Source organism: Plecotus auritus (genome assembly GCF_963455305.1).
Source record: "Plecotus auritus genome assembly, chromosome: 13".
In the NCBI taxonomy this organism is placed as follows: domain Eukaryota; kingdom Metazoa; phylum Chordata; class Mammalia; order Chiroptera; family Vespertilionidae; genus Plecotus; species Plecotus auritus.
The window spans coordinates 27341727-27368448 of NC_137779.1; the positions used below are offsets into that span (position 1 = coordinate 27341727).

At 50.9% G+C, this 26722-nt stretch overlaps 1 protein-coding gene across 2 annotated transcripts in view; it reads left to right on the forward strand.

The window, feature by feature from the left end:
• Window positions 1–26722, forward strand: part of NF2 (NF2, moesin-ezrin-radixin like (MERLIN) tumor suppressor) — a 79451-nt gene that overhangs the window by 20210 nt on the left and 32519 nt on the right. For both annotated transcript variants that reach the window (XM_080649840.1, XM_080649839.1), the window contains exons 2-7: window positions 5821–5946; window positions 8315–8437; window positions 11958–12041; window positions 21658–21726; window positions 23078–23160; window positions 24443–24518. In XM_080649840.1, coding sequence (XP_080505966.1) covers window positions 5821–5946; window positions 8315–8437; window positions 11958–12041; window positions 21658–21726; window positions 23078–23160; window positions 24443–24518 — 561 coding nt within the window. The remainder of the gene's footprint in view (window positions 1–5820; window positions 5947–8314; window positions 8438–11957; window positions 12042–21657; window positions 21727–23077; window positions 23161–24442; window positions 24519–26722) is intronic.

Here is a 26722-nt window from a genome sequence, read left to right on the forward strand (position 1 = left end):
AAATTTAATTGCTCATCTGTTCCCCTTGAAACTTGCTGCTGTGTCCTCTCTCTCCTTTAAAGGAACCATCCGGTGCTCGAGCTAGAAACACGGGCGTCCTTGATGCTCTCTCCTTCGGGCCCCACTGGCATCGGGTACCGGTTCTGTGACTGCCTCCTCCCGGGCTGTCTTCTCTCCCGCCCACCGCCTTTGCTAAGACAGGCGTGGGCCTCCTCTCTGTCCTTCTTGATCCGAGGCTCCTTTCCTCCAACTCATTCTCCGTCCTGCTGTCAGAGCACATTCCACAATCTGATCTGATCCCACCACTCCTCGGCCCAAAAGTCTTCAGAGACTCCAGGGCGAGCCCCCTCCCCGCCCCCCCCGGGCCCACATCACGCCCCATTCCCACCACGCCCCCTCCTGCGTTCAGGCTGTCTGTTTCAGCTCTACCAGATGGCTTGCAGTTCCTTGTAGGTATTAGGATTTTTTAAAATATATACTTTTTTTAAAATTGATTTCAGAGAGGAAGGGAGAGGGAGAGAGAGAAAAATCAATGATTAGAGAGAGAATCATTGGCTGCCTCCTGCACGCCCCACACTGGGAATGGATCCCGCAACCCCAGGCATGTGCCCTGATTGGGAATTGAACAGAGACCTCCCGGTTCATAGGTCGATGCTCAACCACTGAGCTACGCCGGCAAGGTGGTACTATGATTGTTTTGTTTTTTGTTTTGTTTTTAAAATATATTTTATTGATTTTTTACAGAGAGGAAGGGAGAGGGATAGAGAGTTAGAAACATCGATCAGCTGCCTCCTGCACACTCCCCACTGGGGATGTGCCTGCAACCAAGGTACATGCCCTTGACCGGAATCGAACCTGTGACCCTTCAGTCTGCAGGCCAACGCTCCATCCACTGAGCCAAACCGGTCAGGGCTATGATTGTTTTTAAAAGATTTACTTCCTTTCCTCTTTCATCTCTCCCTTGTTCTCTAAAGACCTGGGTCTTTGCTGGGGTCTGGATGCCTGGACCAAGCTGCCACCGTTTTGCATCCTCGGCGTCTAACATTGCCAGGCATACAGAACATGCTCTGTAATGCTTGTTGAAAGAATAAATGAGCCCTAGCCGGTTTGGCTCAGTGGATAGAGCCTGCGGACTGAAGGGTCCTGGGTTCGATTCCGGTCAAGGGCACATGCCCGGGTTACGGGCTCGATCCCCAGTGGGGGGGCGTGCAGGAGGCAGCCGATCCATGATTCTCTCTCATCATTGACGTTTCTCTCTCTCTCTCTCCCTCTCCCTTCCTCTCTGGAATCAATAATAATATTAATAAAAAAAGAATAAATGAGAGGTGGCAGAGGCATTAATTCACTGTGAGCTGTAAAGGAGAAGTATCAGGCTCTTCCGAGAATGGGTTTTGTTTTAGAGCAGGAAGAGAGTGTTAAGATACTGGTTACTTACTGGAAAAGGTGGCTGGGGAGTTCTAGTGTAGAGAAACCCCCCAGATCAGGAAAAAAGGCGATTGAGGAATGGGGGTAGGGGGCCAGGGGAAGGTTTGCTCGCCTCCCCGATCACGGTGAAAAAGGTCAGGGTCTACGTTAGCAGGATCTGTGGCTCAGTTTCCTTATTTATACAAAAAGGGGATGGGTCTGTAGTAGGTAGACCCAGTAGGGTAGGCTTATTTCCAACTCGGACATTCTCAGATTCTTTTCTTTTCTTTTCTTTTTTTTAATATATTGTTATTGATTTCAGAGAGGAAGGGAGAGGAAAAGAGACATAGAAACATCTGGGGATCGAGCCTGCAACCCGGGCCTGTGCCCTTGGCTGGAATTGAACCTGCGACCCTTCAAGTCCGCAGGCCGACGCTCTATCCACTGAGCCGGACCAGCTAGGGCCATACGTTAAAAATCCAAGCAGGGCATTTTGAATCAGTGTGAGAATTTCCCCCCCCTTTTCCTCCCTGGCAACAAAGATGTGGGCTCTGCATTCCACAGGGATACTGTTGCATTTTAAGAGCAAAGAAGTAGGAAGGAATACAAGAAAAGTGCATTAATGCGGTATGATGCTTGAGAATTTAAACTCCCAAGTCAGGACATTCCCTCGTCATCCCCTCTGCAGCTTCCTCCAGATGACCGCGCACCCTGTTTGCAGCCCCTTCGTGCCAGCCTAGCCGGGGCTGTGACTTAGGGAGGATTTGGAATTACTTTGATCTTGGCCCTTGGGTGTTTAACTTCTCCAAGCAAATGTCTGTTTTTTTTTTTTTTTTTTTTTATTGTTCCATTATCCTGGAGCAAGGCAGTCATTTATAATTTATATACTGTGTACTGCCTTACAACAGAGACAAGAGAATAATCAGCGTCCCGAGGCTTCTCGTTTTCCAAAATAACATTTCCTCAGTGCCGTCTGCCCGTAGGAACTGAAACCCGCCGTGCGTTGAAAAACCCTTTGTCCTGTTGTCAGACAGGGACGCGGTGTGCCAGCGAGCAGTATTAAGCCCTACAAAGGGGGAAAGGGATCTTTTTCTTTTTTTTTTTTTTAAATTGTCATTTGATTTTATTCTCTGCGAAATAATTTCTAAAGACGTCAACCTTTTGTAGTGTCTCGGGGGCCTCCCTACGGTCACAGGGAGGGGACGGGGGCAGAGCGAGAAGGACAGATAGGAGACGCGGCCGCGGCGAAGGACAAAGGCCAGGGCGCATCTCAGCCACTCGTCTGCTGCGGTTTTGGAGTCCTTCCATCTGGGCTGCCACTCTGCTCTTTGATTGGACTGCAGGCCCGGGGGGAGGGACGGGCTCCCCTGTTGACAGCCTCGTAGAGAACACGCTGTTCATTCACAGATATTAAAAATAGAAGCCCTACGGGAGAAGTCCTCTGTAGATTCAGGGCTTAGCCAAAGCCAATCGGATATCAGAGGCCTAACTTACTATTTTTTTTCCTCTTCGCTTTTATACCAAGTCGTCTAAACCCTAATTATTCCCTCCTTCCTTTGCATTATGCACCTTCAGTGTGCCCGGAACTGGGTAGAGATTTCTTTCTTTCTTCCTTTTTTTTTTTTAGAGGTATGGTTAGAGACAGGAGAAACTGTTAGAGAACGCATTTTAAGAGGTTTGTACAGAGAGTGATTGTAGAGAATAATTGTTAGCTGGAATTTAGCTCTGTTACTCTGACCTGTGGGCTTCAGAGTATTACAGATTATCTCCATATTTATTTTTTTGCTTACCTCAGTGCCTTTGTGGATGTTTCTGGCAACCTCTTTTTTTTTTTTTTAATATATTTTATTAATGTTTACAGAGAGGAAGGGAGAGGGATAGAGAGATAGAAACATTGATGAGAGAGAAACATCAATCAGCTGCCTCCTGCACACCCCCCACTGTGGATGTGCCCGCAACCAAGGTATGTGGCCTTGACCGGAATCGAACCTGGGAACCTTCGGTCTGCAGGCCGACCCTCTATCCACTGAGCCAAACCGGTTAGGGCTCTTTCTTTCTTATTTATTCATTTATTTATTTATTTTAGAGAGGAAGAAAGAGGGAGAGAGAGAGAGAAACATCCATGATGAGAGAGCATCATCGATCGGCTGCCTCCTACAAGCCCCACACTGGGGGTCAAGCCCGCAACCCGGGCATGTGCCCTGACAGGGAGCCGAACCTTGGGCCTCCTGGTTCGTAGGTTGACGCTCAACCACTGAGCCACGCCGGCCGGGCCTGGGTGGAGATGTCTAATGAGGGCAGACGGAGAGCTGGGTCTGCAGTCAGTGGTGTCCGGCGACACTGTCAATTGAGTCCCAGGATCATTCTTGCTCTGCCCGCTGACGCTGTGATGTGTCTCACGTGCTCATGACTGTACCCGGTGAACATTTGAATGCCCACCTGGGACTTGGGGGCCCACGGGCAGTTTGGGAACAAGCTGGGTGATTTAACTCGAAAGCCACAAGGTGGCAACATTTCCTAAACCGCTGGGCATTTTCCTTCCCTGTGAAGACGTAAAACTTGTTTTTCCAGCTGCGAGACTGGACGGCTGAGGGCTTAGCAGCCGTTGCCCAGGTCCTTATCGGTCTCCATTGGTGCCCTGGTTCAAACGCTGAGCCTTTGAAATTGCTCCGTGCAGGCAAGTTGCCTCCCCTTCGGCCTGCGTTCCACATCGTGGTAGGAATGGACTGACTCGTCTCTAATGCTGTTTTTCTCCATGATTTATGACTTTGGTTACAACGTCTTTTCCTAGGTTGCTTTAAAAAAAAAATGTTCTGGTAAAACCAGCCTTTCCATTTTAAAACAAAGTGAAACAAACAAACAAACAGACCGCTAGCCTTTTATTAAAGGACAAGGTCGTGATTAAAAAAAAAAAAAAAATCGATGACCAAATCTCAAGGAAATCAGTGTGCCTGGAAGAGAGCCCCCTCCCTGGGTCAACGCCAGGGGCCCCGCCCTCCTGGGTGAGGATGCGTGTTTCCCTAAAGGAGCTCTGGGGACGTCGGGGCCCGCAGGGAACCGTCCGAGGGAGGCACTGTGGGTGCTGTGCGGCGACGGAGCCGTGCAGCTCGGGTTGGTATCTCCCCGCTCCCGGTTCGGCGGAGGAAGCCTGCACATTGTTTGGGAGCCCTGTGCCCGTCAGCCACCTTCGTGTCACCTCCACGTCTTGGCACCTGAGAGTGGAGAGTGCGGGGAAAAGGTTTCTGTGCGAGCACATTATGCTTTTGCTCACAGCGTTTTGTGTGTGTGGTTTTCTTTAAAAAATATATATTTTTTATTGATTTCAGAGAGGAAGGGAGAGGGGGAGAGAGGGAGAGAGAGAGAAACATCAATGACGAGAGAGAATTATTTTTTTTATTTTTATTTTTTTTTTAAATATATTTTATTGATTTTTTTACAGAGCGGAAGGGAGAGGAGGGATAGAGAGTTAGAAACATCGATGAGAGAGAAACATCGATCAGCTGCCTCCTGCACGCCCCCCACTGGGGATGTGCCCGCAACCAGGGCACATGCCCCTGACCGGAATCGAACCCGGGACCCCCGAGTCTGCAGGCCGACGCTCTATCCACTGAGCCAAACCGGTTTTGGCGAGAGAGAATTATTGATGCCCCTTACACACACACACACACACACCGGTATCTCCCATTCCCCTCCCCTTCCCCCCTCCTCCCAGCCCCTACCCATCCCTCAGGTCTTCACCGCCCTATTGCCCGTGTCCATGGGCCATGCACATAAGTATATCAGTTCTTTTTTTTTTTTTTCGTAATATATTTTATTGATATTTTACAGAGAGGAAGGGAGAGGGATAGAGAGCTAGAAACACCGATGAGAGAGAAACATCCATCAGCTGCCTCCTGCACACCTCCCACTGGGGATGTGCCCGCAACCCAGGTACATGCCCTTGACCGGAATCGAACCCGGGACCCTTCAGTCCGCAGGCCGACGCTCTATCCACTGAGCCACACCGGCTAGGGCTGTATCAGTTCTTTGGTTTATCTCTTCTCGTCCCCCCAGCCGCACATGGAGGTATGTCAGTCTGTTCCCTGCTTCGGGTCTTATTTTGTTGGCCAATGTATTTTGTTCATTAGATTCCACAAATAAGCGAGATCGTGTGGTATTTGTCTTTCTCAGCTTGGTTTCTTTCACTTAGCGTAATACTTTCCAGGTCCATCCATGCTGTCCCAAAGGGTAAGAGATCCCTTTTTTTTTTAACAGCTGCATAGTATTCCATTGTGTACATGTCCCACAGCTTTTCTGTCTACTCATCTCCCGATGGGCACTTGGGCTGTTTCCAGGTCTTAGCTATTGTGAATCACGCTGGCTCACAATGTTGTGTTTTTGTTTTTTCCTTTCCCCTCTCGGTTTGCTGTTCTGCAGATGAAGTGGAAAGGGAAGGACCTGTTTGACTTGGTGTGCCGGACCCTGGGGCTGCGGGAAACCTGGTTCTTTGGGCTGCAGTACACGATCAAGGACACCGTGGCCTGGCTCAAGACGGACAAGAAGGTTGGGCTGGGAGTGGATGAAACCCGAGGGGCTGGTGTGCGCGCCGGCTCCTCCCTGAGCGGGGGCCCAGCGTATCTGCTCACCGTGGGGCTTGGCGGATCCCGGGTAGAGAAGGGGGCTCTCCACCCCTCCCAGGCTCTCCTGGGCACGCAGAACCCACCGCCGTTAAACTGCTGCCACCCCTGGCTCCTCTCCTCGTCGTCACCAGGCCGACAGCTCATTGAGCCACTACCAGGGGTCCTCAAACTACGGCCCGCGGTCCACATGCGGCCCGCCGAGGACATTGATCCGGCCCGCCGGGTGCCGCTGCCTGTCCTGCTTAGCAGCCGACGCGTCCCAGGCCCGTAGTGTGCATAGGAATTTGTTCATAGTTTTTTTTTTAAACTATAGTCCGGCCCTCCATCGGTCTGAGGGACAGTGAACTGGCCCCCTGTGTAAAAAGTTTGAGGACCCCTGAATCAGGCTTTGTGAATAAAAGTGACATAACGTTACTTAGAATATACGTCGTCGAAAGATTTTCTTGGGGCTCATGTGCTTTATGAGATTTTATTTTAAATACGTTTTTATTGATTTCAGAGAGGAAGGGAGAGGGAGAGAGGGAGACAGAAGCATCAATGACGAGAGAGAAGCATTGATCGGCTGCCTCCTGCACGCCCCCTCCCCCCCACACCGAGGATGGAGCCCCCAACCGGGGCATGTGCCGTGACCTCCAGGTTCATAGGTCAATGCTCAACCACTGAGCCACGCTGGCTGGGCTAAAAGTCTTTTTGAGAAACACCATGGCCCAACTCAGTCTAACCATTCACGCGATCTAAGGAATAAAGAGTGCCGGGGTCCCTGTGATGAAGGAAGACTGTCCATTTATTTTTTTTATTTTTATTTTATTTTTTTAAAAATATATTTTATTGCTTTTTTACAGAGAGGAAGGGAGAGGGACAGAGAGTTAGAAACATCGATGAGAGAGAAACATCGATCAGCTGCCTCCTGCACACCTCCCACTGGGGATGTGCCCACAACCAAGGTACATGCCCTTGCCCGGAATCGAACCCGGGACCCTTCAGTCCGCAGGCCGACGCTCTATCCACTGAGCCAAACAGGTTTCGGCTCGGCAAGGTGAATTTAAGTCGTCTCCCTGAGTGTTGGCCAAATGGCTACCGGACTGGGGGCGTCAGGAGCCAGGATGCCTGCTGCTCGCAGGAAATCAACCGTGACCCATGTTAATGGGGACTCGGAGCCTGTCACATGGCAGGTTTATGGCCTGGAGGGAAATTCGTTCTGGAGAGCAGATGGCGCAGGCTTTTCGGGGGGTGGATGGGATTGCTGGAAGATGAAAGGCGTGTGGCTTTACTGCCTGCGCTCAAGTGTTTTTGTGGGGCTATCTCTGGAGGTTCCTTGAAACACAGGGTCGCCACGGGGGACACCACGTCTCACGTCTCCTGCTTAGCTGGTGTTCAGCTGATTTGACAGAGATTTAGTTCATCATCCTAAGCTCCATTCGAAGATGGACCTAAATGGTGGGGGCTGTTGGCAGCAAGAAAAGAGAATAAATATTCCACTACTTTAAAAAAAAATTAGAAAAAACATTCCCCTTGCCAGAAAGGGTAGTAGCCCAAGACCTCTGGGTCAGACATTTGTAATTATTGACGACCTCTGTGGCCTCGAGAACACTTGTGCCTTAATCTTAGCTCTCCTTACCCCTTGGGCACACATTAATTAGCTTGGTTCAGAAAGGCCAGTGGTCGGCAAACTGCGGCTCGCGAGCCACATGCGGCTCTTTGGCCCCTTGAGTGTGGCTCTTCCACAAAATACCACGGGCGGGCGCGCACGTACAGGGCGATTGAAACTTCATGGCCCAGGCGCAGAAGTCGGTTTTCGGCTCTCAAAAGAAATTTCAATCGTGTACTGTTGATATTTGGCTCTGTTGACGAAGGAGTTTGCCGACCACTGAGAAAGGCCATTTGAAGTAATGCCTCTTGTTAATCACAACCTCTGGGAAATGTGATGAATTTATTACTTTTTAAAAATATATATTTTTATTGATTTCGGAGAGGAAGGGAGAGGGAGAGAGAGAGAAACATCAGTGATGAGAAGAGAGTCATTGATCGGCTGCCTCCTGCACGCCCCCCACTGGGGATCGAGTCCCCAACCCCGGGCATGTGCCCCTGACCGGAATTGAACCGGGACCTCCTGGTTCATAGGTGGATGCTCAACCACTGAGCCACACCGGCCGGGCATGTGATGAATTTAGAGGGGGAAAGATATTTATATGCTCCTTGCTAGAGGTTCTTCAATAGGGGTACGGGGGGGCGGGCAGGGAGAGAAGAGGTGCCAGCGTAGCCTGTTTGTTTTTTGCTCTGCGATGCTGCAGGTGCTGGATCATGATGTTTCGAAGGAAGAGCCGGTCACCTTTCACTTCCTGGCCAAGTTTTACCCCGAGAACGCCGAGGAGGAGCTGGTGCAGGAGATCACGCAGCATTTATTCTTCCTGCAGGTACAGTAGCTCCTCACTCCGGGAAGGCGCACTCGGGCGTGGTTGCAGAGGCGCTAACGCGACCCGAGGAAGCAAGCCTGTCCGTGGCGTCCCCGGGGCTGACCGGGAAGGCCTCACGTGGTGAAAAGGTCCCAGCTCCAGAAGGCCGGTCCTTTCGGTTCTGACATGGACAGCGCCTTTAGGATAGGAGTAGATGGGAGTGGTGAGAAGTGGTGTCAGGCGAAATGGCAAACGTGTGACGGCGAACAATTGAAAACTCTTTGAGGATAGATCGCGTTTCTCTGCTCGCTGAGCCGAAAGCCCTCGGCCGTTGCACAGGGAGCCGGAAGAGAGGCTCACAAAGAACAGTCCTCCCAGGAGTTCAGCGTCCGTTCCCGTTCAGGCAGGACTCCAGGACGGAAGCGCCACCTGGTTCATTCACGCGCGTGGAGCTTCGCCCGTCATGCTTTATGCTACTCCCTGACTGTGGGCTACTCCCCGACTGTCATCGCCTCAGGTCTCCCTTCCTCCCTCATCGGTTACGAGCTCCTTAAAGGCTAGGGCCCAGGCGTCCTCAAACTACGGCCCGCGGGCCACATGCGGCCCGCCGAGGACATGGATCCGGCCCGCCGGGGGCCGCTGCCTGTCCTGCTTAGCAGCCGACGCGTCCCGGGCCCGCAGTGCGCATAGGAATTTGTTCATAGTTTTTTTTTTTAAACTATAGTCCGGCCCTCCAACGGTCTGAGGGACAGTGAACTGGCCCCCTGTTTAAAAAGTTTGAGGACCCCTGGCGCTAGGCCCACGGAGGGCGCAGTAGGCGTTCCGTAAGTAATCCCTCAACCAGACTGAGGGGGTTAGGACAGCGGTCGGCAAACCGCGGCTCGCGTGCCACATGCGGCTCTTTGGCCCCTTGAGTGTTCTAACGCCACTTCTTCAAAATAGACTCGCCCGGGCCGAAAACGGACTTCGGCGCATGGGCCACGAAGTTTCAATCGCACTGTAGGTGCGCGCCCACACGTGGTATTTTGCGGGAGAGCCACGCTCAAGGGGCCAAAGAGCCGCATGAGGCTCGCGAGCCGCGGTTTGCCGACCATTGGGTGGGTGAGGAGATCCGTTGCTAACTGTAGGTTCCAAGACAGCTAGCTGGCCGACCGAGGGCGCGGTGGGGGCTGGGGGGTGGGGGTGGGTTAGTGTGAGGATGAAAACCTTGTCCGTTTTGCCGCTTGATCAGAGCTTCCCCGGTGTTCAGGGTTGGTTACAGTGATTGGCGCTGGAGCTGCTTGTGTGCCCGCAGGTGCCCGCTGTCAGTCATGGGGAAGAGTGCAGCCGGGGTGTCAATCACACCGTCTCCCAGAAGTCGGTGGATGGTCTGTCACGTAGCCCAGGCTCAAAAATTAGTTCGAGCCTCGGGCTATTCATTTATTCAGGAAATATTAAGTTAATAGCATCCCCCCCCAAAAAAAATGTTTTTTCCGTTTGTTTTGTTAATCCTCACCTGAGGATATTTTCCCATTGATGTTTAGGGAGAGTGGAAGAGAGAGGGAAAGACAGAGAGAAACATCGATGTGAGAGAAACACATCGATTGGTTGCCTCCTGCACGCACCCCGACCAGGGCCCGGTCCAGGGAGGAGCCTGCAACCTAGGTACGTGTCCTTGACCGGAATCGAACCCAGGACCCTTTGGTCTGCAGGCTGACACTCTACCCAATTAGCCAAGCTGGCTAGGGCTCCATTGATTTTTAGAGAGAGTGGAAGGGAGGTGGAGAGAAACATCGATGTGAGAGAGACACATCGATTAGTTGCCTCCTGCATGTGCCCAGACTGGGGCTGAGTATCGAACCTGCAACCGAGGTGCGTGCCCTTGACTGGAATTAAACCCGGGACCCTTCAGTCCGAGGGCCGATGCTCTGTCCACTGAGCCACACCGGCCAGGGCCTCCAAATAATTTTTTACAAAAAAATGTTAGTAAAAAAAAAAAAGGATGTATGTATATATACACACAAATGCACATATATGCATACGTATTCCCCCATCCCAGTGGTCGGCAAACTCCTTAGTCAACAGAGCCTAATATCATCAGTACAACGATTGAAATTTCTTTTGAGAGCCAAATTTTTTCAGCTTAAACTTCTCCTAATGCCACTTCTTCAAAATAGACTCGCCCAGGCCGCGGTATTTTGTGGAAGAGCCACACTCACGGGGCCAAGGAGCCGCATGTGGCTCGCGAGCCGCCGTTTGCCAACCACGGCCCCATCCCAACACTTTCTGCTCAGTGGGACGTCCTCTCAGCGTTTCTGTAGTGTGGCTTTTCCCCCCTTTGTCAAGAAACCAAAGGACGAGGAAGTCACCCTGCTTTGGAGGAAACCACAGAAGGCCCCCCCCCGCCCCCCCCAGGCCCCAGAAGGCCCTCGTGCTGTGGAGATGGCCTCCTTGTAAGCCCTGGGAAGCGGTGCCCGTCCCTCACGCGCCTTTGGCGTACTGTCCCCTCGCACGGAAACGTCGGAGCGTCTTCGCGGCCGAGCCGGGCGCAGTTGACGACGTTTGTGGGTCTGGTGGCTGTCGGCATCGGTGAAGGGAGAGCTGGCTTTCCCGTTGTGTTTATTTCGCTGCCCCCACTCCCTGCGGCTCCCTCGCCGCTGTGTCGGGAACATCACCGTCCTGAGAAATTAAGTGCCGTGAGATATGTGCATTCAACATTACGGCCCAAGAGTTATATTTCCTGGACCTCACGTGTGCTTAACAGTTTCATCGATCCCACTTTATTGCTTCCTTTCTCCTTAGAGCGGCCGCATCGAAAGTGACGGTTTGTTCCCCGCAGTCATAACTCGGTGGCCTCGCCGCCTTTTTCTCCTGTGTTCAGACTAGAAATTAGACGTCATTCCCGCTGGTGCAGCGTGTGCTCAGCGGGGCTGAGGCTCAGTCCCCATCAGAGCTGCTCCTCTGTCCCGGCCCAGATGTTAGTCTCTCTCTCTCTCTCTCTCTCTCTCTCTCTCTCTCTCTCTCTCTCGGTTAATCCTCACCCGAGGATATTTTTCCATTGATTTTTTTTTTTTCTCTCTCTCGGTTAATCCTCACCCGAGGATATTTTTCCATTGATTTTTTTTTTTTTAGAGAGAGGGAAAGACAGAGACATCGATGTGAGAGAAACACATTGATCGGTTGCCTCCTGCACGAGCCCCGACTGGGGCCCGGGCTGGGGAGGAGCCTGCAGCTGAGGTACGTGCCCTTGACCGGAATTGAACCCGGGACCCTTCGGTCCGCAGGCCGACGCTCTGTCCCTTGAGCCAGACTTGGTTCATCTCGGTTACTGACCGTGGGCAGAAGCGATGAGGGGTTTCCATGCACGGCCGTCTCACCAATAACTTCTCAGCGCCTGAGCTCCCGGCCCGGCCGCAGCCATAAAATAAAAAGAAACCATACCCTTTTGTCGGAGTCATTAGCAGGCCGGCTTGGCAGGCGGCCCGCATCAGGACGCCCTGCGGCTGCCCGCCGTGACCAGCGGCGCGGCTCACGGCCACGTGTCCCCTGTCGCCCCTTTCAGGTAAAGAAGCAGATCTTGGATGAGAAGATCTACTGCCCTCCCGAGGCTTCTGTGCTGCTGGCTTCGTACGCCGTCCAGGCCAAGGTAGGCTCCAAGGAGAAAAACGCAGTTTTGTGGGGCAGGCACGTGTCGTGCGGGGTCCCGCCAATCGTCTGTTTCTTGGGGTTTTCTAGACTTTAGGGAGGCTTTCCCCAGCAAGGGGGGAGGGTCTGGGGGGAAGCAAGTCTCATGTCTGTATGATCTCGTGAGCATGTGTGTGTGTGTGTGTGTGTGTACAAGTAAGTGTGTAGCTTGATAACTTTTCTTTGTGATCTCATTGTGCACACGTGGTTTCTTACACTTACTGAACCTTTTTCTTTTTCTTTTTTCCTTTTCTTTCTTTTAAAATATGTTTTTGTTGATTTCAGAGAGGAAGGGAGAGGGAGAGAGAGAGAGAGATAGAAACATCAATGATGAGAGAGAATCATTGATCGTCTGCCTCCCGCATGCCCCCCACTGGGGATGGAGCCCGCAACCCGGGCATGTGCCCTGTCCGGATATCGAACCGTGACCTCCTGGTTCATAGGGTGACGCTCAACCATGCCGGCTAGGCCCAACCTCTCTTAGTATTAACCAGGAAAAAGGAATTTACCATCTCCAGCTTGGGTCAAACGTGGTCTTAGGTCAGAAAGGCCCAGGTCCTCACTGCAAACTCATCCTCTGTGGACCAGCAGCCCTGTGGGACGGGGTCCTCAACATCCCCTAGAGAGTGGCCCGCTCCATCCACCCCGATGGGCACGCCACCCTGCTCACGGCTGGGCACTGCGGCTCTTTGGCCGCTGAGCCCAGCTGAGCTGTCTGGTTAGCAGAAGGGCTTTGCAGTGATTGAGAACGGCAGGAAAGGGAGACCCGTGATCTTGTGTTTTTTGTCCTCCCTGTTTCTAGAAGACCAATGACAGGGCCAGCCCAGGGGGCCTGAGGTCCCCCCGATTTCCACTTGCGTCACGTGCCGCTTTCTCTCGTCCCCTCTGCTCACTCACGACCTTTCACCGCCACGTAAAGAAGTTCCGGAATTAGGGCATCTTGATTACTTTTGTGATTTTTGTATCGCCTTCTGCTAGCGTTTTCCTTTGCAGTTAGAGGTGTCCCCGGACGCCATATCCCTGCCGTGTTACCAAAGTGAATAAGACGCTCTTCGCTTCTTAGCCTACTTTTTCTGGAGGAGCTTAATGCGATTTCAGGTCAAAGTCAGGAAGTAAGCGGTTAGCGCCTGTCACTTGGAGGAGAAAAGAGTCTGTACATGCTAGTCAGACGGACGAGCCCCGGGAGTCACTCGATGACTCGGAGTCATCTGGCGACTGGGCTAATGGCTGCAGAGTGCTCACCGGCCTGAATGAGTGGGTGTTGATTCTGTCACAGCACAGACGAAAGCCATGTGCCCAAGGTCGTTCGGGCAACCGTGGGGTAAAGCTAAAAGCAGAATTCATGGCCCTGGGGTTACATTTTGTGCCTCCCCCTCTTCCACTGCCCAGAGAAATGAGTCATTGGGGGGGAAAAAAAAAAAAAAAGACCCACAGAAAAATGGGCCTTGATTCAACGAAGACATATGCTTCCTTTTATGCTTTGATTAAGAATATTAATAACAGGAAAAATGTGCCCTTTCAATCAGTCTCACCCTGACAGTGATGAAGCAGTCATTGTCACTCTCATTAAACCCGAGCACTTCCTGGCCCGGAACGGAGTTCTGTTGAGCACGCTCTCTCTCCAGCTGCGAGGAGGCCCCAGCGCGCAAGGACACCCACCGCCTCTCTCCTTGAAGGGTTTCCATCTCAGAGGCTTCGTTTTCTTTGCATGGATTTTGGGCCACACATTCAAAGGCCACGTGTGTGTGTGTGTGTGTGTGTGTGTGTGTGTGTGTGTGTGTGTGTGGCGGGAGGGACGGAAACGTGTCTGGGAACCAGCAGATGTTTGCTTACACAGATTTCACTGTAGGAAAGCCCTGCTAATTTAGAGATGAAAGTGATTCACAGAGCACATATGTGGCTCATATGGAGGAGGATGGTCTGTGTTTTTTTGTGTGTTTTTTTTTCCGGTGCAAATTCTCGGGATCTCACAAATAAAGCGAATCTATGACTTGGAGTCTGCATTTGGGAAACGAGGGGTTATTTTAACATGCTCCCAGTTTCCAGGACTGCTGGTTAATATTAAGAGGGTATTTCTGATTAGAGTATTTATAAGATCGTAGATGCCTGTAGTGTTTTGTCGTTTTACAAAGTGTTGTAACATGACTATTTTGTGCGATTCTCAGTGTAGTCTTTGCCATAAGCCAGGGCTTGAAAGTATCATGCCTGTTTTATAGGTGACGAATTTAAGGCTCAGAAAGGAGTAATAATTTGTCTAAAGTCACAATACTTTATATTAATTTTTTAAAAATGTTCATTGATTTCAGAGAGGAGGGAAGAGGTAGAGAGAGATAGAAACATCAATGATCAGAGAGAATCACTGATCGGCTGCCTCCTGCATGCCCCACAGTGGGGATCGAGCCTGCAACCTGGGCATGTGCCCCAACTGGGAATCAAACCGTGACCTCCTGGTTCATAGGTTGAAGCTCAACCACTGACCCACACCGGCCAGGCTAATTTTTTTTTTTTTTTTTTTTAATGGAATTTGTAGCCTGCAACTCGGTGGACAGGATTTGAAGCAGAATGGAGCTAGAGAATGGAGTCAGGGTGGGAAACCTGGGGTCTGGTTGCCTAACTCCACACTTTGCTCTTGCCCCTCGAGGTCTGTTGCTTGAGGGAGGTCTCCAGGCGGCACACATGCCGTTCACTACACCCCAGATTCAGCCCGTCTGGCGTGGCTCGGTGGTTGAGTATCAACCTGTGCACAAGGGGGTTATGGTTCGATTCCAGGTCAGGGCACATGCCCGGGTTGTGGGCGCGACCCCCTGTAGGGGTCATGCAGGAGGCAGCCGGCCAATGATTCTCCCTCATCATTGATGTTTCTGTCTCCCTCTCCCTCTCCCTTCCTCTCTGAAATCAATAAAAATATATATTTTTTAAAATCCCAGATTCATTCGTATGGTCACATTAGTTAGTCCAGACTTTTCGGTAAATCCCCCTGGTTCCTTCCATCATGTTCAGTTTGTTTTCTTCCACGGCCTTTCTGAGACGGAAAGGAGCTTTAGAAGTGTGGAGGGGAAAGGGAATTGAGCTCATTAGCACACGGACTGTGATTACCCACCAATCTGTTCATTACAGTGTTTTAGCTGTTTGCATGATATACACACAGTTAATTCCGAAGCATAAAGAAACAATTACCCTCCAAGTAAAAATACAAATAGTGATCATATGGTTCAGTTGACAAGAAGCACACTTCTTGGTTGGGGTTTGAGTTACAGATGAATCAAAAGTATGGGCTGGGTTTTTGGTTCAGTCACGGGGCCCGGCAAACCGTCTCGCCGTGTCCTAAAGCCACCTGTTGGATTGTATGTCGGCAGTTTGGCGTCTGAAATGTGTGCGCGTTAGACATGACTTTGGGAGAGAGGGGTATATAGTTTTATCAGTTTTGCAGTGCTGGCCTGCCGACTCCTAGGGTTCAGAGAAAAGAAGGGCGGGAGAGGAGACTGATGTTTCTTAGTCAGTATTCTTTGGGACAGATTAGGGACAGGGTGCCAGGAAGCAATTAAGAAGTTGGGTGTATGTGAGATACACGTAGAGGGTGGCAAGAGATGAGGCTGGAAAGGTCGGCAGGGGGCCACATCCTAAAAGGTCTTAACTTTGTCCTGTGGGTGATAAAGAGCCAGTGATAGGTTTGTATTTTAGGCAGATTTTTGGCGGCTTGCTGAAGGACATATTGGAGGGGGAGGCAAGTTTGGAAACAGGGAGCCCTTTTAGCAGACTGGGGTCCTCCCGGTGTGAGACTGTGAATGAGGCTCACACCTCGGGCAGTGGTGAGTTGGAGGGGGGGGAGGAGGGAGGGGGTTGGGGGAGGTGCTGACTTAAAAAAACCCCAGGAGGTAAAGGTTGATACAAAAGATGCTTCCCTCTGCTTATCTTTTCCGCACCTCCTTTTTACAAAATGCTCTTTTCCCCACTCCATGTTGGTTTTAAGATGTATCTGTGTTCTATGTATAGATTCAGCCCATTAGTTCTAACCGCTGTATCGGAACCATTGACAAATAAACCTACTTTATCCCTCCTCCCTTCTGAGGAAGAGGTAGGTTTAGTTCCTGCTTTTCCAACAGCGCTTTACTGAAAATCCCTTTATGCGATTCCTGGTATAAATGTGCAAAAGCTTTCTCCCCTTAAGGTAGGTTTCTAGAGGTAGAATTACATCCATATCCCTGAACGTAGGGAACTCTTCCCGTTTATAAGAAAGAGGCAGCAGAAAAATGGGCGCCAGGCGTGTGAACCACAGGCACTTTAAACAAGAGAAAATGAGAATGATGAGTAAAAACAAAACAAAAAAAAATGTTCCATCTCACTAGTAATCAAGAGAAAGAGAAATTAGAGCGACCGTAAGGCAACATTCCAAACCCGTAAGTAAGACTGACAGGGAGGAATAAACCCGTGGATGCAACAGCAGCGCCGTTTAGGCTCCTCATTTGCCTGCCGGGACGGTGTGTGCATCGGCATGGCCTCTGTAGAGCGATGGGTGAGGGAGGGGCCGGTCAGGTGAGGAGACACCCCGCCAACCCCTGAGTCCTCGCTCTGGGTGACTAATCCAGAGAGAGTCCCGAACAATGTGCCCTTTTCACTGAAAACTGCCAGAACAGAGAGATCCATCTCATGTTTTAAAACCACTGAGCCATCTATACTAATAACAGAGTAATATGGTAATTAGACCAGGAGACCTTCCGGAGACCTTCCGGACAAAGCCATGGTGGCGGGGCCGAGGCAGAGGAGGTTAGGGGCGATCAGGCTGGCGGGGGGCGGAGGGGGCAGTTGGGGGTGATCAGGCCAGCGGTGGGGGGGGGCAGTTGGGGGCGATCAGGCTGGCGGGGGGCGGAGGGGGCAGTTGGGGGTGATCAGGCCGGCGGCGGGGGGGCAGTTGGGGGCGATCGGGCCAGCAGGGGGGGGAGTTGGGGGCAATCGGGCCAGCAGGGGGGGGGGGGAGTTGGGGGCAATCGGGCCAGCGGTGGGGGGACAGTTGGGGGCTATCAGGCCGGCAGGCAGAGTCATTAGGGGCAATTAGGCAGGTAGGCGAGCAGTTAGGAGCCAGTGGTCCCGGATTGTGAGAGGGATGTCTGACTGTGGGATCGGGCCTAAACCGGCAGTCGGATATCCCCCGAGGGGTCCCGGATTGAAGAGAGTGCAGGCCGGGCTGAGGAACGCCCCTCTAGTATTTCATAAAAAGGAGGGACTCCAGGTTGTTTAAATCTCTCTTTATTGGGAGATATTTAGGTTTGTTTTTCTTTCTATTATTCTTCAGTTATTTGGACGGATGTAGCGAACATCCGTGAATGTGAGCACATGAACAGTTTCTCTGATCAATACCAAGAAACGGCATAACTGGGTCGAAAGATAAGAACATTTAAAACTTAAACCATGACGCGAGGGCCGCGGATGGGGTGGTTCCAATCCTATGAAATGTGCACTGTGGGCAGCTCCGTAGAGACAGGAAGCAGATCTGAGGGTGGCGATGGGATGGGGGGAGGAAATCGGGAGTCACTGCTAATGGGTACGGGATGTCCTTTGGGGCAATAGAATTGTTCTGGAATTAGATAGTGGTGAGCGTTGCACAACATTCTGAATATGCTGGAAACCACGAAATTAGACGCTGCAAATGGTGGGTCGTATGCACGTAAATTTTATCTCAATTAAAGAAAAAATAGGTGTGGCCACATTGCCCTCCAATATAGCTTCCAGGTGTGTGAGGATACCTGTTCTCCACATCCTCACGCTGTCAGTCTTCTACGTGTTTGCTAATCTGACAGAAGAAAGAAAAAAAAAAGATTTTTCAAAATTTTCATTTCCTTGCTTACCGTTGGGGCTGAGCGTCTTTTCGTAGATTTACTTTCCTCTGTGAGTCTGGTGTTTATGATTTGCCCATTTTTCTCCTCTGCTGTTTATCTTTTTCTCGTTGATTTATAGGAGCTCCGTTTATGATGGGTATTAACCTTTTATCTTTTCTTTTTTTTTTTTTTAATGTGTCAGACTGTCAATCTTTTGATGTTTGGAGTGACTCTTTAGAATGGCTTCACCCACCATTATTATACACATGTCCTTCTACATTTTGTCCTGGTATTTTGATGGCTTTTCGTTGATGGCTTAAGGCTTTAATCCACCTGTGTTCTAGCGACTGAGGTGCGTGCGGTAGGGATCTGATTATTTCCGCGGTATGTGTATTGATGAAATCTTTCATGTTTGGTGAGATCCTGTTCAGAGCGATTTGTCTAATTTTCCATGCATACAGGCAGCGGAGGACATTTAACCTCCAGAAGGATATTCAATATCTGCTTCACGTAAGAATGGATTCCCAGAACCCCATAAACGGTGAACTCCTGTCTTGAATTTAAATTCCGTCGGCTCATATCAGGGGTGGACCCAGGTTTCGTGGGGCCTGAAGTTTCTGTAACTTCACGAGTTTCTTGTTGTGTTGTTTTCGAACCCAAGAATACAAATTACGAGCATAAAGCTGGGCACAGAGACTTGAAACCCCAGCGTCGTTGGCTCCGCAGGAAACTCGGTCCCTGGCTACAGTCTCCGGATGCTTTTGTACATAAAAGGCGGAGGACCACGAGCTCTGCCTGCGCTGCGGCACGACTTCCCTTTACCTTCACCAGCTGCCGCAACCTAAGGCTTTTCTTCTTCTTTTGTGTCTTAAAGGCTCATTTAAGAGCCGACTCACACATCAAGGCGGCTTTCATGTGGCAAGTGGAGTTAGCCCGGGCTCTGTTAGCTGAGTCTTTGCTGCCTCTGCATTGCTCAGACGTAACCTATTTGATCAGCGGAGTCGCCGGGAGCTCAGTATGATAATGTGGGTCGTTAATCTTACAAGCCTTTGGAACCTGGATTTACAACCTGAACTCTGCATATCTGCTTACTTGTGCATTACAGTCCGGTCGGCACTCCTGAGAGGCATGCCAATGCCACGAGCAGGGCTTTCTTCAGCATCCTACCCCTTGAAAAATCTAGCTGGTTTGGCTCAGTGGATAGAGGGTTGCAGGTTGCGGGCTCGATCCCCCACTGGGCGAGTGGGGAGGCGGCCGATCAGTGATTCTCTCTCATCATTGATGTTTCTTTCTTTTCTTTTTTTTTTTTTTTTTAAAAAATATACTTTATTGATTTTAGAGAAGAAGGAAGAAGGAGAGAGCGATAGAAACATCAATGATGAGAGAGAATCATTGATTGACTGCCTCCTGCACGCCCCCTACTGGGGACCGAGCCCGCAACTCAGGCATGTGCCCCTGGCCGGAATCGAACCTGGGACCCTTCAGTCCGCAGGCTGACGCTCTCTATCCACGGAGCCAAACCAGCCAGGGCTCATCGTTGATGTTTCTCTCTCCCTCTCCCTTCCTCTCTGAAATCAATAATAGTAATGAGTAAAAAGATCATAGAGGCAGGCAGTGACCGGTGTCATTCTGAACCACGGAGAGAAGTTAACAATAACAACACGTGACATCGTGACTAGGAGCCAGGCCCGACGCAGAGTGCTTACCCGGATTGTCTTACTTCATCCTCATCACCCACCGTGAGGCAGGCAATGTTAGGACCCTTGCTTTTCAGATGAGGAAGTGGAGGTTTAGAGGGGGGGGGAGGGGTGCCTTACTCAAGGCCACAGCGGGGACGCACTCTGCAGCCCCCACTTCAAACCCTTTAGGACCGGCGCTCTCATTTGATGAGTTTAGGAAACATGCCGAGAGGTGACACAGCTTGAGCTTTTATCGGTTAACGTCAGGTTGTACTGAGTGCTGTGTGTCAGCCATCGTGTGTTTTTTTTTTTAAATATATTTTATTGATTTTCTACAGAGAGGAAGGGAGAGGGATAGAGAGCTAGAAACATTGATGAGAGAGAAACATTGATCAGCTGCCTCCTGCACACCCTCCACTGGGGATGTGCCCGCAACCAAGGTACATGCCCTTGACCGGAATCGAACCCGGGACCCTTCAGTCCGCAGGCCGACGCACTATCCACTGAGCCGAACCGGTTTCGGCATCAGCCATGGTGTTTTAAACGTCATGGGTGTGATGTCACTGAATCCCCGTAGGAGTCCTGTAACAAGGCAAATACTGTTATCATCCCCATTTTACAGATGAGAAAACCGAGTCACAGGGTTCCCACGGTCGCAGCTAATGCGTGAAAGAGCTGGGGTTGAACCTTAAGCAGCCCGCCTCCCGAGACAGTGCATTTCAAGCTCAGAGTTCCTGACTTACTCCATCCCTGGGCCTCTCAGAGGGCGGGACCAACCAGGCCCCTGGACGTTTTAGAAATAGAGGGGGTTACGAAACCTGAGGCATATCTTAAACGTTTAAATTTGACAGGTCAATTCAGTTAACACTCAGAAGACAATGCAACACCATCCCCTGCTCGTCAGATAATGACGAGATTCCTGAGAAAGAGTAATTCTCGGGGCTGCTACAGTAGGGTGGTGTGGGAATGAAGCATGCGTTAAGGTTGCTGAGAAACCATCTTTCCACCCCGCGGGTGGAGTGTCTGTTGCTGGGGGTGTGACTTCATTTGGAAAACACGCCAGGGGTCCCACTGGAGGCTCTTTGGGAATGAGAGGGCGGGCCACATCCTGGCCCCAGTTAGTGGTGTGCGGACCCTAACAGCTTGCACGCGACCTTTCTTTGTTTTCTCATTGTTGGTGGCTAAACGGGATGCACGTTTATAGAAGATTCTCCTGAAATACCGAGCGTTGTGGGTTTGGTCTCAAGAAAAGCCACTGAATGCTGATGGACGAGAGACGGGCTTTGATTTTTATATTCTTCTCTAGGTTTCCTCGTTCCTTTCCGTTTTAAAATTCCATCATTTCTTTGTATTATTATTATTCCCTGGGCAGACTTAGGTGTCCTGAGAAAGAAAAGGATTATTTTTCTTAAGTCGGAAAGCACATCTCCGCGTTCCTATCCTGGGAGAACACATTGCCGTGCAGGGCCCGTGTCTGGCCCGCCGGTGACCTGCGCCGCAGCTTTAGGAAAGCCAGGTCACCTTTCACACGTGTCTTTGTCTGGATGACCAACGTGAGTGACAGCGCTGGCATCCCATCTTCCCCGAGCGTTTTTTTTCAGAGCCTTGAATGAAAGGTATTAAACACGCCGCCAGCCGTATTCCCAGCTCCCACCGAGCCATCGGCTCCGGCCACCGGCCACCGGCCACTTAGCAGCCATTAGCAGGTAAAGGCTCTTATCACACCTGGCGCATCGCAACGGCCACGGTCGCCTTTCGTTTCGTTGCTTTATTTCCGAAGCTCGTGCTTCGGGAGCCACTGCTTCCTCTGCCGGTTTAGAAACCACAGCTCCCTTTCCCGGCGAATGTCACATTTTCATTAGCGCGTCGCCCGCAGGGATTACGCCGCCACGTCCAGAGATGTAATCAGCTTTGAATTTTCACTCGGGGATCACACACCAGCAAGGTTGAAATCTTGACTTGTCATTGGGATTGAATTGCTCCCTGGAGCTGGGAGGGAATGGAGCTGGAGTCCAGCTGTTCAGAAAATGACAGTTGTCTCTCGAATCTCAATCGCCCGCTTTCTCTCTCTCTCTTCTCTCCCCAGTACGGCGACTACGACCCCTCTGTTCACAAGCGGGGATTTTTGGCCCAAGAGGAATTGCTTCCGAAAAGGGTAAGGCATTCCATTCCCTGTTTGGGGAGGGATCGCAGATGTGTGGCCTGTAGGGAAGCAAACGGAAGGACCTGAAGGAATAATGGAAGGACGTGGCAAGAACGTTACTATAGATGTTTTGTCATCAATCTTTCTTTTTAATTTAAAAAATATATTTATTCTTATTCATTTCAGAGAGGAAGGGAGAGGGAGAGGGAGGTAGAAACATCAATGATGAGAGAGCATTATTGATTGGCTGCCTCCTGCGCGTCCCCCCACTGGGGATTGAACCCGCAACCCGGGCAATGTGCCCTGACCGGGAATCGAACCGTGACCTCCTGGTTCACAGGTCGACACTCAACCACTGAGCCACGCCGGCCGGGCTGTAATCGATCTTGAGTAAAGAGTATGGAATTTCTGTTAAGAATATTAAAAAAGGGAAGGTTCACGCAATGAGTTTGGGGCTGCCAGGACTCGCATGGCCTGCAAACGGTCCCTTTTTTTTTTTTTTTTTTTTTCAAATATATTTTTATTGATTTCAGAGAGGAAGGGAGAGAGCCAGAGGGGTAGAAACATCAATGATGAGAGAGAGCCATCAATTGGCTGCCTCCTATCGAGCCCATAACCCGGGCATGTGCCCCTGGCCGGAATCGAACTGGGACCCTTTAGTCCCAGCAGGCCGACGCTCTATCCACTGAGCCAAACCGGCTAGGGCCAAACGGTCCTTTCGTTAAAGGTTGGTGAGCGTCCGTGATTCCTGGGACGGAGCGTGGAGCAGCACACGTGCAGGCCAGGGAGCCGAGCACTTAGGAGCCGCGTGGGGCACGTAGAGGAGACGAGTTAGGGGTGAGCGTTGTAGTTTTAAATCCTGGGTGGTTGTCCGTCTCGTTCATGAGCTGCAGAAGCAGGCCCTCCCTCCCTCCCTTTTGCTGCTTCTGATTTGATAGCTCCACTCGTCCGTCACTTGGAACACAGGCCCGATCCTCACCTTCTGGGCCTGCCTTTCCCCGCTCCACTGACGGCTTCTGTGCAGGCGGAGGCCGTAGCACACGCAGCCTGCTCGGCTGGCCGGCCCCAGATCAGTGAGCCCGAGACTACTGAGGTCCTCTCTCTGGGACACACAGCCCAGGAAGGGGGGGGCCCTGCCCGGCAAGGCAGGCACCTAGGCCTGAAGTTGCGACTCAGACTGAATGGTGCCCGTTGACACGCCCACCCCTGCGAGCGACGGGCTCCCTGAGAGTGGCTTTTTGAAAACAGCCGTGCTGTTCTGTCGAAGTGATGCGTCATGATAAGCATGGCACACAATACCGAACCTCCGTGTGTGGGTTTTTTGTTTTTTTTTTGTTTTTTATGTTGCCCTCTATTTCGCCAGGTAATAAATCTGTATCAGATGACTCCGGAAATGTGGGAGGAGAGGATCACAGCCTGGTACGCGGAGCACCGAGGCCGGGCCAGGTGAGGTGGCTTCCTTTCTGGTTTCTATTTTTTTATGGGCTTTTTTTTTTTTTTTTTTTTTTTTTAAACAAACTACAACACGAGGACGTGCTTGTGGAACCAGGTGCATTACTGGAGGATATGAAAGAGAAGAGAGAGCTGGGAGTATGTTCGGTTTTGTAGGAATCCTTTTCCCAGCGCTTGTGAGCGAGGCTACTTCCCGCCTGCCGGGGTATTCGTTGGTGATTTCGTTCCCTTCTCAGAATTCCACCGTAGAGAGACACCCCACAGCTTCTGCGCTGATTTCTCTACCGGTGGCATCTGGAGTAGCTAGAGGTTTTTCACTTTTACAAAGCGTGCCGCGGTGTGTCCCGCGTTATATCGTTACATAATGGTCTGCGTGGTCTGCCTGCGGATTCCTTAGAAGAGTTGCTGAGTCACAGGATGCATTTTGAGTTTTGACAGGCGCCGCCAAATTGCCCCCCAAAGAGGGGGTACCTGTTCACATGCCCATCAGCAGTGTTTGAGTGTCTCCACGCCCCCCCCGCCCCCGCCAAGGTCTTCCCAACACCTGCTTTTTTTTTTTAATTATTTTTATTGATTTTAGAGAGAGGGATAGAAACATCAATGATGAGAGAGAATCACTGATCAGCTGCCTCCTGCACGCCCCCTACTGGGGACCGAGCCCGCAACCCCAGGCATGTGCCCTTGGCCGGAATCGAACCTGGGACCCTTCGGTCCACAGGCCGACGCTCTATCCACTGAGGCAAACTGGCTAGGGCAACACCTGTTTTTATCAATCCAATTTTTATCATCTAAAAGGTAAAACGTGTCTTAAATATTACTCAGCATTTCCCTGATCACTTTAGGAATTGATCATCTTTTCATTCCCTTTAACATTTTTTTAAAAAATATATTTTTATTGATTTCATAGAGGAAGGGAGAGGGAGAGAGAGATGGAAATATCAATGATGAGAGAGAATCACTGATCGGCTGCCTCCTGTACGCCTCCTACCGGGGATCGAGCCCGCAACCCGGGCATGTGCCCTTGACTGGAATCAAACCCGGGACCCTTCAGTCCGCAGGCTGACGCTCTGTCCACTGAGCCAGACCGGCCGGGGCTGTTCCCGTCTGTTGATGCGGATGGGAGATCCTGCTGGACCTCGCCGTGTAGCACAGACTCCGGGTCGGGAAGAGCGTGGCTGGGCTCTGCTCTGGCTCGCGTGAGCACCCGGCGTGGTGTGCGCCTGCCCTCCAGTTTCCTCTCTCAGCTCCAGGGACGGTGTCTTTCATTTCCCCACAGGGACGAAGCCGAGATGGAATATTTGAAGATAGCGCAGGACCTGGAGATGTACGGCGTGAACTACTTCGCCATCCGGGTACGTGGAGGCTTCTCCAAGTTTCCCTGCGTGCAACCAGAGACAGACCCAGGGGCCGACTGCGGAAATGGGTTACTCTCTCATTCTGGGTCGGAGACTCTTGTTTTTGTTTTTGTTTTTAATAAATATATGTTTATTGATTTCAGAGAGGAAGGGAGAGGGAGAGAGAGATAGAAACATCAATGATGAGAGAGAATCATTGATTGGCTGCCTCCTGCACGCCTCACTGGGGATCGAGCCCGCAACCCAGGCATGTGCCCTTGACCGGAATTGAACCCGGGACCTTTCAGTCTGCAGGCCGATGCTCCATCCATTGAGCCACACCGGCTGGGGCTGGATCGGAGACTCTTGCACGGTTCAGTGGTGAAGGGGAGAGAAGGGGAGAGGGTCCTACAGCCTCGTTGTCTGTTTTGGGGGCTTCAGTTAGATCCGAGGTAATTAAGTGTCGGTGGAGCCTCTGGGGCCTGGGGCCGGCCCCGGGCTGAGCAGAAACCTGTTTGAATGCTTGAGTGCAACATTTGATTATTTCCATCCGGCTCTGCGAGACCCGGGCCCGCGGGGAGCACCTGTGCGTACTTCCGCCCCCAAGGGCAGGAGGAGAGTGAAGCCGCTTTTATATCTCACGGCCGCGTGGGGTTGTGGACTCCTGTTCTCCCTGGCAGGCTAATTGGATTTTTATTCAGACCATTAATTGTCCACGGTCCTCTGGGAGCCGACGGCTCCTGCCTCAGGATGGCCTTTGTTTGCAGTCCGAGGCTGGGCCTTTGCTAGATGCTCCTTGCCAAGGAATCCTGCGAGTCCGTTGAGCTATTGCATCGCTAGCTCCAAACTACAGATGCGTAGACGGTAAAGCAACCATCGTTTTTGGGATCCCTGTAAATATTCTATTAAATCTGGGTACAGTGGAACACATTTAAAATAGTCTAGGTCCGTGGTCGGCAAACTGCGGCTCGTGAGCCACGTGCGGCTCTTTGGCCCCTTGAGTGTGGCTCTTCCACAAAATACCACGGCCTGGAGAGTCTATTTTGAAGAAGTGGCATTAGAAGAAGTTTAAGTTTAAAAAATTTGGCTCTTGAAAGAAATTTCAGTCGTAGTACTGTTGATATTTGGCTCTGTTGACTAATGAGTTTGCCAACCACTGGTCTAGGGTAAGCTGTCTACCTGATTTTTTTTGGTTGTTTTTTTTTTTCTAAATACAGATTTTTTAAAAATATATTTTATTGATTTTTTTACAGAGAGAAAGGGAGAGGGAGAGAGAGTTAGAAACATCGATGAGAGAGAAACATCGATCAGCTGCCTCCTGCACACCCCCCACTGGGGATGTGCCCGCAACCAAGGTACATGCCCTTGACCGGAATCGAACCTGGGACCCTTCAGTCCGCAGGCCGACGCTCTATCCACTGAGCCAAACCGGTCAGGGCTAAATACAGATTTCTAAATGGATTACTTCGCTTAAAATAAGGCACACCGACAAGTGATGTGGTGTCATCTCTGTGCAGGTGCCTAAAAGGTTTTCCATCCTAATGCGGAAGGTTGTTTTCTCAAGTTCTATTCATTTGAATCTGCTCATTGTTAGGTTTCTCCTGGGCCGGACTAATTTAAATGCATTTCCGTGGTTTGTCAGCACAATCCCTCTTGCTCCATCATGCCCACCACCTCGATTCAAAGAAAATTGGTGTTTTCCATTCTGTCAAGCAGCCCGATATCGTTGTGTGTGTGTGTGTGTGGTTTCTTACTTTACGCAACAGACAAAGCTAACGGCCCTCGTCGTCTTTTGTGTTCAAGTTCCTGCCTTCACCTTCAATGTGTGCACTGAAAGCAATTTAAAAGGGGCTGCTTGAGTCTCTCTCTCTCTCTCTCTCTCTCTCTCTCTCTCTCTCTCTCTCTCTCTCTCTGAAATGCTGGAGTCATAACGATAGAAGGCAGAGGGTGGAATCCTTTCTTTTCTAAAAGCCAAACTAAAAAAAAACCCACAAAAAACCAACCATAATGAAATACCTCGTTTTCCAGAACGTACCATAGGTTTTCAGAGCACAAAGCCTCACTTGTGTTAACATAATACGTAGTTTTCCGAGCTTTGCAGACGAGCAGAGGAAACTCTCCCACCGTTTGCTAATAACACCTGACTCTGGGGTGTGAGGAAGAGGAGAGAAATGGATCTTGGAGCACTCGCCCTCCCGCTGTTCGGTTCCTCCTTCTCCTCG